The sequence below is a fragment of the Haemorhous mexicanus genome, chromosome 4, assembly GCF_027477595.1.
Source record: "Haemorhous mexicanus isolate bHaeMex1 chromosome 4, bHaeMex1.pri, whole genome shotgun sequence".
In the NCBI taxonomy this organism is placed as follows: Eukaryota; Metazoa; Chordata; class Aves; order Passeriformes; family Fringillidae; genus Haemorhous; species Haemorhous mexicanus.
In genome coordinates this window covers 32,933,350-32,950,479 of record NC_082344.1, presented here as the reverse complement: position 1 = coordinate 32,950,479, position 17,130 = coordinate 32,933,350, and the positions used below count along the sequence as shown (strand labels likewise).

The 17,130-nt window shown below is 60.9% G+C and overlaps 2 protein-coding genes across 2 annotated transcripts; one reads left to right on the top strand and one right to left on the bottom strand.

Moving 5' to 3' along the window:
- Positions 1 to 1,258: 1,258 nt before the first annotated feature.
- CLDN23 (claudin 23) lies at positions 1,259 to 2,643 on the top strand. The gene has a single exon (XM_059844364.1). The coding sequence runs from the start codon at positions 1,517 to 1,519 to the stop codon at positions 2,213 to 2,215; it is 699 nt and encodes a 232-aa protein (XP_059700347.1). The 5' UTR covers positions 1,259 to 1,516; the 3' UTR covers positions 2,216 to 2,643.
- A 661-nt stretch (positions 2,644 to 3,304) lies between these two features.
- On the bottom strand, positions 3,305 to 16,600 carry LOC132326993 (prolow-density lipoprotein receptor-related protein 1-like). The gene is made up of 33 exons (XM_059845663.1): positions 16,489 to 16,600; positions 15,880 to 15,999; positions 15,444 to 15,563; positions 15,137 to 15,364; positions 14,797 to 14,910; positions 14,572 to 14,691; positions 14,147 to 14,272; positions 13,828 to 14,034; positions 13,524 to 13,692; positions 13,220 to 13,388; positions 12,784 to 13,009; positions 12,319 to 12,444; positions 11,909 to 12,124; positions 11,376 to 11,684; positions 10,931 to 11,143; positions 10,198 to 10,752; positions 9,564 to 9,779; positions 9,168 to 9,406; positions 8,957 to 9,086; positions 8,437 to 8,615; positions 8,136 to 8,322; positions 7,677 to 7,895; positions 7,269 to 7,452; positions 6,778 to 6,979; positions 6,545 to 6,709; positions 6,050 to 6,250; positions 5,421 to 5,964; positions 5,156 to 5,284; positions 4,858 to 4,965; positions 4,534 to 4,770; positions 3,991 to 4,411; positions 3,640 to 3,775; positions 3,305 to 3,378 (listed from the first exon to the last, which is right to left on the bottom strand). Exons 1-33 carry the CDS (start codon positions 16,598 to 16,600, stop codon positions 3,322 to 3,324), a joined length of 6,684 nt encoding a protein of 2,227 aa, XP_059701646.1. The 3' UTR covers positions 3,305 to 3,321.
- Positions 16,601 to 17,130: the final 530 nt, after the last annotated feature.

Below are 17,130 nucleotides of genomic sequence, written 5' to 3'. Positions count from 1 at the left end.
GAAAGGTGTCCAGATACAACTCACAAGAGAGTCAGGGCTATAAGGTTTCAGGCTTGCAGCACCTGTTCCTGTGCGGGTATCCCGTGGCAGAAGGCAGACTTGGGAAACACATCAGGCCAGCAGCATTTGGTATGTTGGTTGGACCCACAGCTCCCAGCGCAGTAGTGAGTGCCTTGGCACAGAGTCAGTGGCTGGAGTAGGGTAAAAGTTACAAAGTTAATTGGACAGGAAAGGAATGAGCAACCCCTAGCTTAGTTTTCCAGATGAGGAGTGCCAAGTTTTAGCAAGCTACTGGCTACATATCACAAAGCCAGGTGTTCCTGTTCTGGAGTATGCTCATCTGGCTGCTCTGTAGACATGGCTGGAGACATGAGCTTTTGGCTGAGTCCAACCCACCCCTGCCTTCCAGCTGGACTAAGATCCACTGTTCAATAACTTCAAAATCCCTCCCCAAAATGATCTGGCACCCAGAGAGCTGAAGGGCTTCAGGACTTTGGAAAATAGCTGTGGAACGGAGGAGTGGGCAAGGGAGCCGGGAGCAGCTGGTCCAGCACAGCCCCACGCAGCCCTCCAGACGGAAGGCCTTCCTTCCCCCAAGGCCAGGAACCAGCAGCGCAAAGATGCCGGGGGGCACACACGGGCAGCCAGCCTTCCAGCTCAGCCGGGCAAATCCATCCACAGAGGATGCTGCCCTCTCCTGGGCTCAGTGTGACTGGCAGAAATTTGGGGAAGCATAGGACGAGTGCTTTTTGGGGTTCAAAATCCCACACTGGCGTCTTCAAATGTGGTGATTTCCCGTACCTGTCTCAGTGGACATCCCAGGGACTCTTCCTGCCCGGAGCCAGGCTGCTGAAGGTGCCCTCTGAGGGCAGCGTGGGACGGGAGGAGCAGGGCCAAGCTCAGGAGCTCTCCCTGAAGGACAGGGAGATGGGGAGGTCTCTTGTGCCAGTTACTAAATGTGAGATCTGCCAGCATTTCATCTTAATTATTTTAATTAATTAGTTAACTAATTTGATAGCAAAATAAACTGGCATGCAGTTAACGAAGGGAACTGAGATAGGGTCCTACGCCGCCCCAGCAGCCCGGGCACGGCCCCCATCCTGCCACCTGCGAGGGGACAGCGGGGACCGGAGCTCCGGCGCTCGCCGCGGGCTCCCGCAGCCCTGGAAGGCGCTTTCCCCGCCGCAAGTGCCGGCCGGCCCTGCCCGAGCCGGACTCCGCCCGCCGGCACCGCCTCCTGCCCTAACCTCCTCCGGCCCGGGCAGGGCTGGGGCGGCTCCGCGGGCTGCCCGCCTCCGGGGCTGCGGCACCGCCGGAGGGGCTCCGGCACGGCCTGAGGGGCTCCGGGACCGCCGGAGGGGCTCCGGCACGGCCTGAAGGGCTCCGGGACCGCCGCGGGACCCCCGCCCTGCCTGCACCGGTGCCACAGCTCCTGTCCAGCGAGCCCCGGAGCTCCCGCGGACCTCCGGCGAGAGGAAGCTCTCTGGAGCCCGCTTCACCCACCCACCTCCCCAGCATGCGGACGCCGGCGGAGATGATCGTGGGGCTGGTGCTGTGCCCCTGCGGGCTCCTGCTGACACTCACGGGCACGCTGGCACCCAGCTGGAGGCAGGTGAGCCTCGTACCTGACCAGCCCGTGGACGTCGTTTGGGAGCAGGGCATCTGGGACATATGCAGGGAGCGGCAGAGCACCCACGACCGCCTCTGCGGGCAGGCTGATGAGCTGGGCTACTTTGAGCAGGTGCCCGTGCGGGTGGCCCAAGGGCTGATGCCCTCCTCGCTGGTGGTCACCGTGGTGGGCTTGTTGGTGGCTGCCTTGGGTGTTCGCTGCTGGCAGCCGGAGCCCCGGCACCTGGTGGCCGGCGTGGCAGGGCTGGTGCTGCTCCTCTCTGGGCTGATGAGCCTCGTGCCCAGCTCCTGGTACACCCAGGAGCTGTGGGCACTGCCTGCACCACCTGGCAGCACGCTGACCGTAGGCTACAGCTTGGTACTGAGCTATTTGGGAAGCTGTCTGGAGATCCTGGGGGGGCTGGCCCTTGCCCTCAGCTTCCATCACTGCTGCAAGGAGCGCAGAGCTCCCAAATTACCCCCCACCCCTGTGACAGAGGCTGGGCCAAGCTCCAGTAGAGCTTACAGCAATCCCTGGGACGTGCTGGAGGATGAGCAAGATGGACAGCACTGGGGGAAAAGCCCACCTTGTGACTCTGACTTGTAGCCCCAGCACTGGGAAGCACTGGGACAGCAGTCAGCTCCCTGGCAGCAAGAACAGTGCTGGCCCCTGCCTCTACAAGCCATGCCCTTCTCCTGGGGCCTCTCTGAACCTCTCTGGGTTCTCTCTTGCTGGAAACAAGACCAAGGACCTGTTTCGAATAATTGCAACTTCCTCAAAAGCCTACTGTGCTCCAGGATCTACAACTGTGCCAAAGCCATGCTGGATTGGGAACCAGAGGTGTCTCCAGTCCCTCCGTGCTGCTTTTACCTCATCTTCCTGTACCATGCACAGCAGCTTGGGCAGAGACATCTTTGGTGTTCCCATGTAAGCAACATCAGGTCAGAAGTGGCAATAGGGGAGGGGAGCACCTGTCTCACGTCTCTGTTCAGCTCAGGACTGTGCAAAAAGCAAAATAAATTCAAAGCAATGGGTCTGTGCTCTGGGATGGTTATGGGCTTTCTGCCAGGCAGGTTGGGCTGAGAGCCAGTGGGCATGGCTCACGCAGTTTCCCTGTGTTTTGCCTGAAGCAGGGAGGAAAGGTCTGTAAAAGGGCACAGCTAGCTTTTATAGCACTTTCCCAAAGGACTTTTCCCCCATGGTCAAAATCAGCTTGAGAAGAGATTTCTCCTTCCTGGAGCACAGCCACTTCAGGGTGGAGTGGGGAGGGTGGGGGGAGGAAGATCACAGAGGAAAAAAATAGCATTTATTTCCCCCTTCAAAATTAGCTTGGTGTGAGGTGGTAAAACTGGTCTCACTGGTTTGTAAGGGACACTCAGGAGGTCAGAACTCTACTATAAAATCCTTCTCAGCCCCCTGCGTTACAAGGTAAGAGCCAAGCCAGCTTCCTTGCAGAGTTATTTGGCCAGATTCTTATACCAGGTGAGCCCAAAGCACCCTGGTCAGCAAGCTAAGCCTTGCTGCAGAGGGACAGTACTCAAGGGACAGTCTCAGAGAGTGTGTTGGACTTGGAAACTTTCTGATAAATCTCCCAGATGCTTTTTGTCTGCATTCTCACGTTCCCTAGGTCTTAGGCATCTAGAAAGAGCAAACCAACCTCCCCAGTCCACACACAAACCACAATGGCACAAGAGATCCTGCACAACGTTCCTTTATGAAATTACGGTGTTGATGTGAGATGGTCCTTTCCTCAGCAGGGCTGGCAGCTCCTGCAGAAATCACAGATGGGTGTATCAGGGGTGAGTCTGACCCAACCTCTCTAAGCCCACCCCACACCTTGCACAGGGGGTCCCAGCCACAGGCAGAGTGGGAGAGCCCTGTCAGACTCTAGGCACCATTTGTATTGCCCCTCTCCTTCAGCAGAAGGGCAGAACTTGCTTCAAGAGTGGGCACCATGCCAGCACTGGGCTCTGGGGCACTGCAGGGTGGCAGAGGGGTCCCTAGCAGGGCCTGCTCCAGATGCTACTCACCTCTTTCCCTTCATAAGCTTCATTCACAAATGTATCACTCTTGGGGGGAAGCTCTTCCTCCTCCTCATCCTCTTCCTCTGGATCACTTTCACGGTGGTACAGGGTCAGCACCCGAGTGGAAGCAGTGCTCGAGGTCCTGGAGAGGGAAAAATGTACACAGAGAATAGCATGGCCAACTCCCAGAGATGAGGCAGATCCCAAAGTCCTACCACAACCCCTGTTAACAGCCTGCTGGGGGAATTGGAGCTTTCCGTATAACGCAGGAGTGCATCAGGACTCCACACTTTCCCTGGGCAAGGAGACCCTGTCCCTCTCTATTGCCAGCTGTACCTGGCCCAGTCCAGCCCTCACCTCCTCCGCCTGTCCCGCCTCCGCATGTAGGCCAGGGCCCCCACAGCAGCAGCAGCGAGTAGCAGGAGCACGGCCACCCCCAGGACAATGGGTCCTGCCAGGGGCTGCACCTCGGCCTCCTCGCAGTAGTTGCCACGATAGCCCAGGGCACAGTGGCACGTCACTCGGCCGGCCTCGATGGCACAGTCCCCGCGCAGGTTGCACGTCTCGCTGCTGCAGGGCACAGCCCCCAGCACCTCCTCCGTGCTGGGGGGTACCACGAAGGGCTCTCCGTACTCCTGGGGGCCAGGGGCTGCAGATAGGCTGGGGCGAGGCTGCCGAGGCTGGGGTGCAGCTACAGATGAGACTGGTTCCTGTTCTACGTGGGACATTCCTGATGGTGCCACTGCAGGGATCTGCGTCCCCACCCTCACTGAGGCACCTGGAGGAATGGGCGTGGATCAGCAGAGACTCAGGTAAGACCCCCTTCCCAAACTGGGCAAGACTGGGCAGGCTGTCCTGTGCCCAGGACCCCAGCATGCCAGGCTGTGGGCAGACACTCACAGTCAGACTCATCGGAGCCATCGGCACAGTCGGGGCGCCCATCACAGACCTGCTCTCTGGAAATGCAGCTCTGGAGGTCCCAGCAGGCCTGCAGCGGGGCGGGGCAAGGCGGTGCCAGCGCACACGCTGCCCCATGCACCAGGTGGTACCCGGGAGAGCAGCGGCACTGCCGCCCTGCAGGGTTGGGCAGGCAGAGCTGGGCACAGCCCCCATTGCTCTTTGCACAGCCATTGGTGCCTGCCAAAACAGCACTGGTTTGCACGGCCACCACAAGGCACAGCTGAACCCCGCAGATGCCCTGGGCTTGGGCAGTCCCAGACCCACCTTCCTGTGAGAACTGGCTGTAAATCCTCATGGCTACCAGTTCCTGCTCCATTGGGAACCACCAGTTCTCAGCCTGCTCCAGCCGGCTGTGCCAGATCTTGCTGGAGCCTGGAGACACATGGGGTCAGCACTGCTCCAATCTCCTCCCACAAGGGTGCCTGAGCTGGGAGGTGGGGGGGTCCCCTAGCTTGCCCTTCACCCCACAGAGGGGCAAGCCTGCACCCCCCACAGGGACTGGCAGAACCCTGTGTCCTGGTGCAGTAGGAGGAGCTGGGCAAAGCACAGCAGACAGACCTACCATTGGTTGAGGTTGTGCTCCAGAGCAGAAAGCCTTCTCCTATGGCAAAGAGTGAGAGACTACGCAGCCCCTCCCTCACCAGCCGGAAGCGGGATCCATCCAGCTCAACACTGCTGATGGTACCTCTCTCTGTAAGGCACAGGTGGAGAGGCTTCATTGTGGCGACAGAGAGGGCTCCGGGCTGCCCCTCAGGGCTGTGCTTTGTAGACTGAGCGCCTGCACCACTTCTACCCCCCCGCAGTGCTCTGTCTCAGTCCTCACTCACCATGGTCTGCCCAGTACAGCCTGGTGCCAGCACCCCCAAAGGCAAGGCCAGTGGGAGCCCGGGCTCTCCTCCAGACCACTCTGCGGCCAGTGCCATCCATGGCTGCACACTCCACCATGGCACCATGCCCACGGCTGCCAGCTGCTGTGACAAAGCACATGGTGGAAGCACGAGGACACAGTGCCAGCCAGGCAGCACCCTGCAGCCCCTCGCTGAGTAGTGCCAGGACCCACCGCCCCCTGGGAGCTGCCACGTGGATGGTGGGTGGCTGCCCCCCAATCCAGTAAAGGTTCCCACTCAGCCAGTCCAAGGCCAGGGATGTCACTGTGCCCTCCACAGCTACTGCCTTCTTCCAGGACAGCCGTCCCCAGTCCTTCAGGCGCAGCAGTCCGATGGAATTGCCTCCCACTTCTGCAAAGTACAAGCTCTTGTCTTTCACTGCATAGTCAACAGCTGTCAGGCGGCTCACCTTGGCCAAAGGCAGGGCCCTGTGTGGGGGAAGCCCTTGGGATCCAGCTGATGTGGGCAGGTCCTTCAGGTAGACCTGGAGGAAGGAGGCAGCATTAGGATGTGGACCCCTGACAGTGGCAAGAACAGCAGCCCCTAGGGCTGGCTCCAGAGGATGGTACCTGTGCCACAGCTGCCGGTGACACCAGGAGGGCAAAGGCCGAATCACGGATGGGCAGACAGGTGGTCTCATTGGCGGCCAGCATCAGCCCGGCAGGGCAGCGGCACTGCCCCGTGTGCCTGGCGCTCAGCAGGCACAGGTGGGAGCAGCCGCGCGTCTCACACGGGTTGGGGGCCGCGGGGCGCAGGGCTGGGTGCATCACCTGTGGGACAGCAGGCTCAGCCTCAGCTCCGTCAGCACCCGCTGGCAGAGCTAAGCATGACTGACAGGACACTATGCTCCCAAGGCCCACACGCAGCCCAGCTCAGGGCAGGATGGTGAGGCAGAGATGGTCCCAGGGGACCAGAGACACTTGGGCACAGAGATTGCTGCTCAAGGACCACTGGGATGGGAGTACAGCTCCCAGTGCCTCTTCACTCAGAGGACAGCAGTACTGTGCAGGATAGGAGATCAGCAGAGCTGGCACAGCAGGGCTTGGGGCTCCCCAAGAAGATACCTGGAGGCCATGGGGCTGCCCGTGCCGTTTGAGCACCACGGTCCTGTTCTTGCCGCTGGCCTTGTCCACCTGCTGCACTGACCATGTCTTCCTCTCCGACCAGTAGAGCTGCCCCTCACACACAGCTGCTGCAAAGGGGCTCCAGACCCAGTGCAGCTTCAGGACCTGTCAGAGAGGCTGTCAGTGCTCACCCTAGTCCCCATCAGAGCCCCATCACCAGTGCCCCACCACACCTTCACACTGCTGCCATCCAGACGTGCAGAACCAACACTGCCCAGCTTCTCATCCAGCCAGAAGATCCTCTGGGTGGGGAGGTCGAGGGCCAGTGCTGTGGGCCAGCCCAGTCCCTGGGCCAGCAGCACGTGCCGCCAACTCCCATCCATGCTGGCCTCCATCAGCCGTGAGTGGCTCCCCACCTCTGACCAGTACATCAGCCTAGTGGGAAGACAGGTATGAGCCTATGGACTTGACAAAGCATCGAGCCAGCACCAAGGCAGCCCAGAAAAGCAACCTGGAGCTTCCCATCTCATCATGGGTGTATTGAAAGCTCCATGCAGGGCAGGGGTAGGTGTCTGGGCTCTTTCTTCTCCTGTCATACAGTCCCCACAGCACCAAGGTGAGGCCATCCCCCCTCTTCCCCAGCCTCTCCTCTCTCTCCACGGAGGAAAATGGGGCAGGGCAGGGATGGCAAGGAGGTCCCCATGTCCTCTTATCCCAGACTTACCCTGCCAGAGGCTGGAGCACCAGAGAGTGGGGCTGGTCCAGGTCTCCATCCATCACCACAGTGTACTCTGGTATCCCTTGCCAGGCAGCCCCCAAGCGAGTGGCCAGCACCTGCCCTGCTACCCCATCTGTCCAGTACAGGTTCCTCCCAAGCCAGTCCACTGCTATACAGTCTGATCTCACACCTGAAATGCATTCAAGAGGCAGCACCTGTGTGGGGTGACAGCTGCACAGCCCTTTGGCATAATGCTTCCAGCCCAGATCCCTCCATCCCAGAAGTTCTGGATCCTCCCAACCTTGCTCCCACTAGCGTTTCTCCACATACGGGATCACAGCTTGGCACCCCACTGCAAAGAGACTGCACAGTGGGGGAAGCCAGCCCTGCTAACCCTATGTTGTCACAACCCACCTTTCACCAGTGTGCCTTTCTTTCCTGAGTTGAGGTCCTGCCAGCGGATGCTCTCTGTAGCCAGGTCCATCCAGAAGACTTTCCTCTCCACCAAGTCATAGTCGAGTGAGAAGACAACACGATCCTTGTCAGTGGCCAGCACCACCTCCTCATGCCCACTCCGCAGGCCATAGGACAACACCTCAGACTGCACAGCCACCAGCAGCTTGGGCTCTGGTCCTGGGGTAACACAGAGCCACATGGACCCTGCTCAGCACTAATGGTCCCATGGTCCCGGCACATGCAGGCAAGGGACACAGCACTCACAGGCATTGGAGCTTGCTGGGACTCAGCCCATTCACAGGATTACGAGGTTTCCCATGGGCAGCAGACACAGGGGGACGAGGTGTCCACCAGCCCCTAGTGTATCTTAGAGGGCCAGGGCCAGCCTCAGCGCTGCTTGGCCACCCCAGGACTTACCAGTGAGTTTGCAGGTGTGGCCATCGGGCTCCAGCAGGTAGCCAGGGAGACAGCCACAGCTGTAGGACCCCGGGGCATTGAGGCATGTCTGGCTGCAGGCTCCCTTGGCCCACTCCGTGCACTCGTCTATGTCCATGCAGGACAGACCATCCACAGCAAGCCGATAGCCTGGGCCACACCAGCACCGCTGGGGGGAAAGGAACCATCAGCTCCCTACCCTGGGGACATGAGGCTCCCTTCTGCAGCTGGAGCAGGGCATCATGGTATGACAAGCCCCTGCCCCAGGGCTGCTGGCACTCACAGGGCCCTGGGGTGAGGGGTAGCAGAGATGAGTGCAGGACCGCTGGCAAGGCACAGAGCAGTTCCCCCCCTCGTCTGAGCCATCCGCGCAGTCCTGACGGCCGTTGCACACCAGGGATGCATTCAGGCAGGATCCCAGCCCACAAGGGTACTCATTACTCTGGCAAGGAGCAGGGTGGCCTGCAGGGACATGTGGGGAAGGCTGCCCTGAGCCTCATCCACCAGCTCCTTTTGCTCATTTGGGGCAGATTTAGCTGCTCCCAGAGGCTGCCCAGAGCTCACTGCAGCCACATCCAGAGCTGTGCCAGTAGCCTGGCTTCAGGCTATATTAATCCAAAGGCCACTGGCCCCTGGAGGGAGAACAACTATTCAGGACCTGGAGCCATCACAGCTGCTGGGAATAGGCAGCCAGCACATGGGGCACTTCACCTCAGCACAGACACACACCCATCTCCCTCTGTGCTAGGCACTCACCAGCCAGCCCTGGGTGAGACAGGGAATAAAATAAGGATGTTGCTCACAGCCAGCCTCGTCACTGCCATCAGTGCAGTCAGTCTCTCCATCACAGCGCCAGACATCAGGGATGCACTCATGGCCACGGGAGCAGCCCCACTGCTGGTCCTCACACAGCTCTTCCTCCCAAGGGCAGCCCTGCAAGGCAGAGGGTGAAAAAGGCTACCTGCCCTCCTGGGCGTGAGTGGGGACAGGCTGTGTCCCCACTGCTCCACTCACCTGCTCATCTGAGCCATCCCTACAGTCAGCAGCACCATCACAGCGCCAGGCCTCTGGCACACACTCCCCACTGTGGGAACACGTCACCTCACCCTCACGGCAGAGCAGCGGCCGGGGCACAGCACAGCCCTCCTCATCTGAGCCGTCCTGGCAGTCGTGGTCACCATCGCAGTGCAGGGCCAGGGCCACGCACTGCCCACTCCGACAGGAAAACTCAGCCGGACCACACTCCTTCATCACTGTGGGCAAAGGACAGGGCTGAGCAGGGGCACTGTCCCCATCCTCTCAGCAGGTAGCCCTGGGCAGTGCCTGCTCCTGGACCCACAAAAAACCTACTACATTCACCTGTGGAGCAGGCAACCCAAGAGTCTGTCCCATTCAGCCCCAGGGTCTTACCACAGCCCTGCTCATCCGTGTGGTCCAGGCAGTCAGCATGGCCATCACACAGCCAGCTCCTGGGGATGCAGCGGGTGGCAGCGTCGCAGCGTAGGGCACACTCCTGCGTGGGGGTCCAGCAGCCTGTCTCATCCGAGCCATCGGGACACTGTGGCACCCCGTCACAGCGCTCTCCCGCCCCGATGCACACAGCTCCACTAGCACAGTGGAATGCCCCTGGGGAGACAAGGGGCTTTGCACTGGCTGGCAGGGTGGCAGCCAGTGCAAAGGCAGCCAGGGTGTCCAGACCCTCTTCTAGCCCTCCAGTGACCTAGAAAGGCCCCACAAGGGACAAGGCTTGGTCCCTCCTAGACAGTGCATCTCAAGCAGCCTAGGTCCTGAGCAAGGCAATTGCGGCAGTCTCAACTCAGCCACATCTAGGCCACTATGAACAGTGACATAAACTCTATCCTTTTCCAACAGCGCTTCAAGCCCAGTGCCAAGCTCAGAAGGAACCAGTATGTCACATCACAAGCATCAGAGCCCAGGACACAGACTTTACCAGGACCCTGTCCCAAAAACCCCGCTAGGAAGCAGCCAGAAGCCCTGGCACAGGGTGACCCAGCTGCACAGGGGACAGAAGAATGGCTCCTACCTGGGATGTTGCAGAGCTGGGCACATCCATCCTCATCAGAGCCATCTGCACAGTCCTTCTCCCCATCACACAGGTACTCCTGGGCCACACACCCCGTGCCATCACGGCAGGGCACATGCGTGCGAGAACAGGACAAATGGACAACTGGGGTCAGGGGGTGTGCAGTGCTGGACTGGAGGGGTGGGGTAGGTGTCACCACCCGTGCAGAACTGTTTGAGCGTGGAGAGGTTGTGGTTGGCTGTGGGGCAGTGATCTTAGTTGTAAAAGATGGAGTGGTGCTGGTGGCTGGCTGCACAGTGGTAGTCTTGGTCAGTATGGTCTGGGCAGTGGTTGGTGCAGGAGTGGTCTTCTTTAATGTAGACTGTCGGGTGGTGGTTTGTGATGTAGTAGCCTTGCTGGTTGGTGCAGGAGTAGTGCTGAGTGCAGTGGTGGTCTGGCTTGGAGGTGGTGTTGTGGTGGAGGTGGTAGGCCGAGCAGCAGTGGTGCTTGTGGTTGTCCTCATAGTGGTGGTCACAGCTGGAAGAATTGGCACGGCAGATCCTTTGCTTGGTGGCACTGGCAGAGGATTTAGGATTTGTTGGGATCGTGCCCTCCCCACACTCCAAGCACCTCCCAGAGCACCCCACATAACCAGCAGTAGCCAGGCACCCTGCCACAGCTCAGAGTAGCACGGGCCACCCAGCCCCATCAGGTACAGCAGCAGCACCAGGCACAAAGCCGTGGCCACTCTTACCAGCTTGCAGCTCTGAGCCCACGAAGGCCACCACTCCCTGCACACCTGCTGCTGGCAGGGACAGCACGAGGGCCAGCGTCCTCCGGTCCCACAGCAGCAGAGCTGTCCCATTTGCTGACACCACATATGGCTCAAAGGCAGCCACGAGGCCATGGGACCAGCTGGGTGCTAGGGTGACTGCTTGCCGCTTGGTCAGACTCAGCGCCTGCAGGCCTGTGAGGCAGAGGCATGGTAGGACCTGGAGCCTGCCCACACCCCTCATGGCTCACCCTGCACCCCACAACACACAGCTGTGGCAGGGACCTCATGGCTGAGGCCAGGGTCCTGAGTCTCCCACAAGCATCCCACTGCCCATGCAGGGAACTGCTGCACGTAGGGCATGGCTGATCAGCCCTGCCTACATCCACCACCTCCCCTCCCTGCTTCAGACACCAGCAGGGCTTACCCAGGGCTGAGCTCCAGAGCACGCTGAAGGCTCTGCTGTCCATGGCTGCAGGCAGGTCTCCAGGCCACGTCTCATTCCAGGCATCCCATGGAGCACCCCCCGCCAGGCTCAGTGCCTGCAGGGGCTGCCCGCGGGCCAGCCAGTACAGGGCACCACGCTGCCAGTCCAAGAAGAGGTGCTGGATGCTGCTGCGAGCACGGTGCAGGACGCGCGGGGTCTTGTCAGATGTCCGGATCACCCCGATGTCCCTCCGGTTACACGCGAGCCAGTACAGGTCCCCCGAGCGGATGTCCACACGGGCAGAGCAGACTTGGCAAGAGCAAGCAGGCAAGCAGTTATGAGGCTGCCCTATGACCCTGCACCTCTGCCTGGGTGCCCCTAGACCCTAAACCCAGGGCACAGCTGACCACTGCCTCAACATGGCCTCACTGTGCCCTGCACAGACCACTGTGCTCTGCACCCAGGAGATCCTCAGGTGTCAGGAAGTACTAGGAAGGGGAATGTGCCCTCTATCTCTATAGATAGAGTCTCACCTGGCAGCCCAGTCACAATGGCCTCTCTCCAGCCAGGGTAGCCCACAACACGCAGGAGAGTCCCACGGTCATCTGTCCCATAGAGCACTGACCTCTGCCAGTCCACATCTTGCAGGTGGAGGGGCTCCTGCCATTCCTGCACCTGTTTGGTGTGGGCTCCAGGGCCCACATGCACCAGGGAGATGGACTTTCCTGATGCATACACGATGGACAGCTCTGCAGAGCATAAGGGCAGTGTTGTGAGCACAGCCCCAGGGACCCTGGATGGGGTCACCAGAATGAACCAAGACAGAAATGTCACAGCACTGGTGTGTGCTGGGAACCTCATCCTACCAAAGCCACAGCCCCTTATGGCCCTCCTCCAAATCCCACATGGATGTATACCACCCAGAGAGCCAGACCCTGCTCACCTGCACATTTCCCTGAGGGCAGGAGGAAGAGGCCCTCTGGACACGCACACTTGTAGCCCCGAGGGTGCACAGGGGACAGGAGGCAAAGGTGACTACACAGGCCCAGAGCACATGCAGCAGTGTCCCCTGGGAACAAGAAGATGTTAAAAGCTCAGGTAGTCATGACCCCAGTATCTCTCCCAATCTCCAAAAACCACAGACTGTCCTGGGACTGGATAAGGGCTGGAGGCAGTGTAGCAATGTCATGTGAGTTAAAGGGGCTTAGGTCTACCCAAAGCCATGGGCCTTTCCTAAAATTTTATAGGTTCCCTCTGTACCAACCCCACAACCCCAGCGCCAGGCAAACCATTGGGGAGGACCTGGTGATCTCCAGGACCTAGTGAGCCTTCCCTAGAACCAGGGATGTAGTGGGGGTTGCTGCCATGCTGCCAGCCCTGCAGCAGTGCAGCACCTGCAGGTACTCACTGGGAGGCTGCTGCAGTGCATGCAGCACAGTGAAAGCTGAGATAGAGGCACGGAGCAGCACTGCATGCTCCTGGGGAGAGGCCCAGGTGGCTGACACCAGCTCTGTGCCATCAGTCCAGAAGAACCGGCTCTCAAACACGGCCAGGTCCAGTGGCTCCGTGTGGCTCCGCAAAACAGCGTGGAAGGAGTGGCGCCCGCTGCCATCCACCCGCAGTGTCTCAATGGACTGGGGACAAGGCAAGGCACAATGACCACGTGGCATCCCCACACCTTGGCCCTTCTCCTCCCAGCCCAGGGATGTATGCCAGACCCAGGCACCACTCCCTGCTCCCTCCCGTGCTTTGGCCATGGACACACGGGAACAAGGGCCACCCTCCCAACTCCCACCTCATCATCTCCCTGGGTGCAAGAGAGCCCTGCTGCCCTTTATCCCTACCTCTTTGTACTCGCTGATCCAGTACAGCCTGCCAGCCACATGGTCCAGGCTCAGCCCCACAGGCTCCTCCATGGACACAACTGTGAGTTCCCGCCGGTTCGAGCCATCCATGCCGGCTGCAGCAATGACTGTTCGGCCCCTCTGTCCACGGTTGACCCAGTACAGGGACCTGGGGGCAGGCACTCAGCACTTACTTCACAGGATAATACCAGTGCTGCCATGGCCCCCCAGCAGGCACTGCATGGTCAGCATCAGCACTGCAATCCCTGAAGCCTGGGCCAACCCTGGCACATTCACTGCTCACCTTGCAGCTGGATGTACTGTCAGCTGCTCTGGTGCAATGTCCTTCCCCAGCACTGTCACATAACCACGGCCATCACCCAGCCCTGCACAGATACCTGGAGGATGGCTGCTGGCCCAGTACAGCTGCCCTGTGAACCAGTCCACAGAGATGCTGTTCACCTCGCCGGCATCTGTAGAGACAGAGCAGTTTTAAGGCACACCTGTTACAGGCTGTGTGGCAAACTCGGGCTGCCCCTTCCTCTATACAGGAAAAGCAGTACTGGGGTGGCAGGCCAGCTCTCAGCACCCATCTCAGACCTGCTTACCTGCATAGAGAGGCTGTGTGTCTTTCCCTGGGTGGTGAACACGGAGCTCTCCATCCTCTGTCAGCCAGTAGTAGGTTTCCCGGAGGAGGTCGTACACCAGGGCGCGGGGTTCTGTCTCAGTGGAGAGCAGGGGCCGGTAGGCTTGGGTCCGCACATCCAGAAGGGCCAGGTCCTGCCCCACAGCCACCAGGATCTGAGTTGAATTGTCTGCCAGGGTGAGAGGAAAGTCACAAGTTGACCAGGGACATGGTTGGGGGAAGCGGGGTGGGGGGGGCATCGCCCAACCCTCATCCAGCCTGGGCTCCCCTCCTCTCCCTACCTGTCACTTCGCAGGCGGTGCCATGCCGCAGGGTGTAGCCCTGGAGACAGGCACAGCTGAAACTGCCCGGGGTGTTGGTGCACAGCTGGCTGCAGGGGCCATACTCCAGGGAGCACTCGTCCACATCTGCACAGATAGGTAAGGTCAGCAGCCTGCCACAGAGCTGCCCCAGACAGCATTGCCATTGCTTCTCTGGGACTACAGGCAAGCTGCCTAGATACCAGAACATGGGCCTCAGCCCCAAAATGCACCAGCTGCTGCTGGGACATTATCTAGACACAATCTTTACAGGACTGGGTGTGACACACAGGCAGGAGCAGGGCAGAGGCAGGTGCTTCCCCAGAAGCACGGGCTCTGTGGAGACACTGCTGTCAGTGGCCAAGGCCACATGTCACGGAAGCACATGCACTCTGACCTCCCCTTACCAGCACAGCTTTGCCCATCTGCCTGCAGCACCCAGCCAGCCCCGCAGGAGCACTGCACTCCCCAGTGTGTGTCAGTACACGTCTCTGCACAGCCACCATTGCGTACAAAGCAGCTCCGACCTGTGGGGATGCAGACAAGGGTGATATGAGGCGAGATAGCTCTGTGGCTCCCCTCCCCCTGTCCCCACCCAGATGGGCAGCAGGCAGCAGCTGTGTGGAACTTACCACATGTGCTGGGCTCATCCGTGCCATCCAGGCAGTCATCCTTGTCATCGCACATCAGGGACTCCAGGATACACTTGCCCTCATCACACCGCACCATGCCAGGCGTACAGGGGGCTATGGCACACACAGCTCATGTCAGCAGGGCGGACCAATACCCTGGGCACAGGGAAACCATGGGTCCCAGCCTCATGGGGAGGCCCTGCAAAGCATCAGCAGCTTCCTGGGAAGCTTGCCACCATCCCAAGGGAAGCTGGGGCCCAGGAGAACAAAGCACTCCCTAATTCACACATGGCCCAGACAGGTCTCACCCTATTGAGGAGCATCCAGTGTTCTTGCTTACCACAGACATCTTCATCTGAGGAATCACCACAGTCATCGATCCCATTGCACTTCCACTCAGCCATGATGCACACCCTATTCCTGCACTGCCACTGCCCAGGCAGACAGGGCTGCTGGGGACACCCCTCCTCATCCCAGCCATCCTCACAGTCTCGGTGCCGATCGCACAGCTCCCAGTGCGGGATGCAGTGGTGGGTGCCAGGACACTGCACCTTCTTTGACCCACACACTGAGGAAACAGCACAGCACTCACCAGCCTGCCCTGCATCCCCAGCCACCCCCACTCACCCCCAGCAGAGAGTACATACCACAGTCCTGCTCATCAGAGCCATCCAGGCAGTCAGCAGCACCATCGCAGCGCCAGCTGCTAGAAATACACCGGCCATCGTCACACTGCCACACATGGGGGTTCCCGCCACAGGCAACATCTGCAGGGACAACACACAGTCACTGGGACCTACTGCTACGGCAGAACAACAAGGGTCTACTTAATCCTGGCACGGGATAGGTGCTGGCAGTGTCCAAGGAGCATAGAGTTCCAGGATGTGTTCTCATGCCACATATATTCCAAAGCATCTCTGAAGCACATATGTCCTTGCGGGATGCTATAAAGACAGAGCTGGCAAAGATTGAGGTGTCACTTGCCTGTCCTGCCCCACCACTCCCCAGAGCACCAGAGCCCCTTGATGTCTGTGCAGCACAGCTCCCCAGGCCACCCCATGACACCGGATGGGTGCCACTCACCGCACTGCTCGTCCGTGCCGTCAGGACACTGCTGCTCGCCATCGCAGAGCCAGGGAACGGGGATGCAGCCTGAAACGCAGGCGGCCTGGCGTGAGGCTGCACACGTGAGGCTGGCAGCGGCTGCGGGCAAGAGGGAGCCGGGCCCGGGATCAGGCAGGGCGGCCGCAGCGGGCATCCACCTGCACAACCCCCCTGCAGCTCCCTGCCTGGGGGTCCCGGCATAGCCCAGTACGGGGAGGGACCAGTCCCATCCAGGGGCAACTCTGGATCTCCTCTGGGGCTGGAAGGAGAACTGCTCCTCGTCCCCGCTCAGGGTAGGCAGAGACCCCCCCGCCCCCAAGCCTCCTAGGCACCGGTACAGGGCCCCTCGGGTCCTGCAGGGGTCCCCATGCTATCAGGGTGACAAGTATGCACAGGCGCCAAGGACACGCTAGCGGGAGATGAGGGAGATGAATGGAACGGGGACATCCTCAGTGGCAGGGGACCCTCCACTGCCCACCGCGGGGGGATAAGGAAGCTTCCTTGATGCGGCGGGTGCCCACTGCAGCCCCTGGGGATGAGGCAGGGATTTCCCCCCCACCGGCCCGCCCCCCTTCGGTCCTGGCTCACGGGCGCGGCGTGTCCCGGCGCCAGCGGCGCTCCCGGCAAGCGGCAGCAGCGGCGGCAGGAGGATGCTGAGGAAGACGAGCACCCGGCGGAGCGGCGGCGGGGGGCGGCCCATGGCGTCGGCGGCGGCGGCGGGGAGGGGCGGCTCCGGGGGGCCCGGCCGGCGGAGGGAGTGCAGAGCCGCGGCCGCCGCTTTTATGTCCGGGCGCGGACGGCTATTGGGCACCGCGGGTACCGCCCGCCGCCCGCGGAGACCCCCGCCCGCCCCGCCGCCGCGGGGGCTGCGCTGCGCTGCCCCGGGGAACCCCGGCCGGGACACGGGGGTAGCCGGCCTCGGGAGGGGCAGCTGCGGTCCCGGGCCAGCCGCTCTTGGGACCCACCGCCCGCCAAGAGCCGAGGGGCACGCGGGGACCCCTGGTCCCCGCCCCGCCTCGTCCCGCCGGGCGGGGGTTGTTGTGAGAGCCCGCCGTGAGAACCGGGCCCGCAGCACCTGCGCCGGCCGTGGGAACGCAGCGACAGCCTTGAACGAGGGGGCACCCCCCGAAAACAGGAGGCTGCTCGCACCCCCCAGCCCGCCGGCCTCGACCTTGAGCGCTGTGAAAGAGCCGCTGGAGCACAACAAGGAGAGCGAGGACAGCGGCCGGG

Bases quoted from the DNA above. Each gene is read 5' to 3' on its own strand.
- CLDN23 (XM_059844364.1), top strand. From the start codon at position 1,517: ATGCGGACGCCGGCGGAGATGATCGTGGGGCTGGTGCTGTGCCCCTGC.
- LOC132326993 (XM_059845663.1), bottom strand. From the start codon at position 16,600: ATGGGCCGCCCCCCGCCGCCGCTCCGCCGGGTGCTCGTCTTCCTCAGC. The intron at 14,692-14,796 runs GTAAGTTCCACA...GCATCCCCACAG, and splicing joins GGATGAGCCCAGCACATGTG to GTCGGAGCTGCTTTGTACGC. The intron at 3,379-3,639 runs GTGAGTAGCATC...TGATTTCTGCAG, and splicing joins AAGCTTATGAAGGGAAAGAG to GAGCTGCCAGCCCTGCTGAG.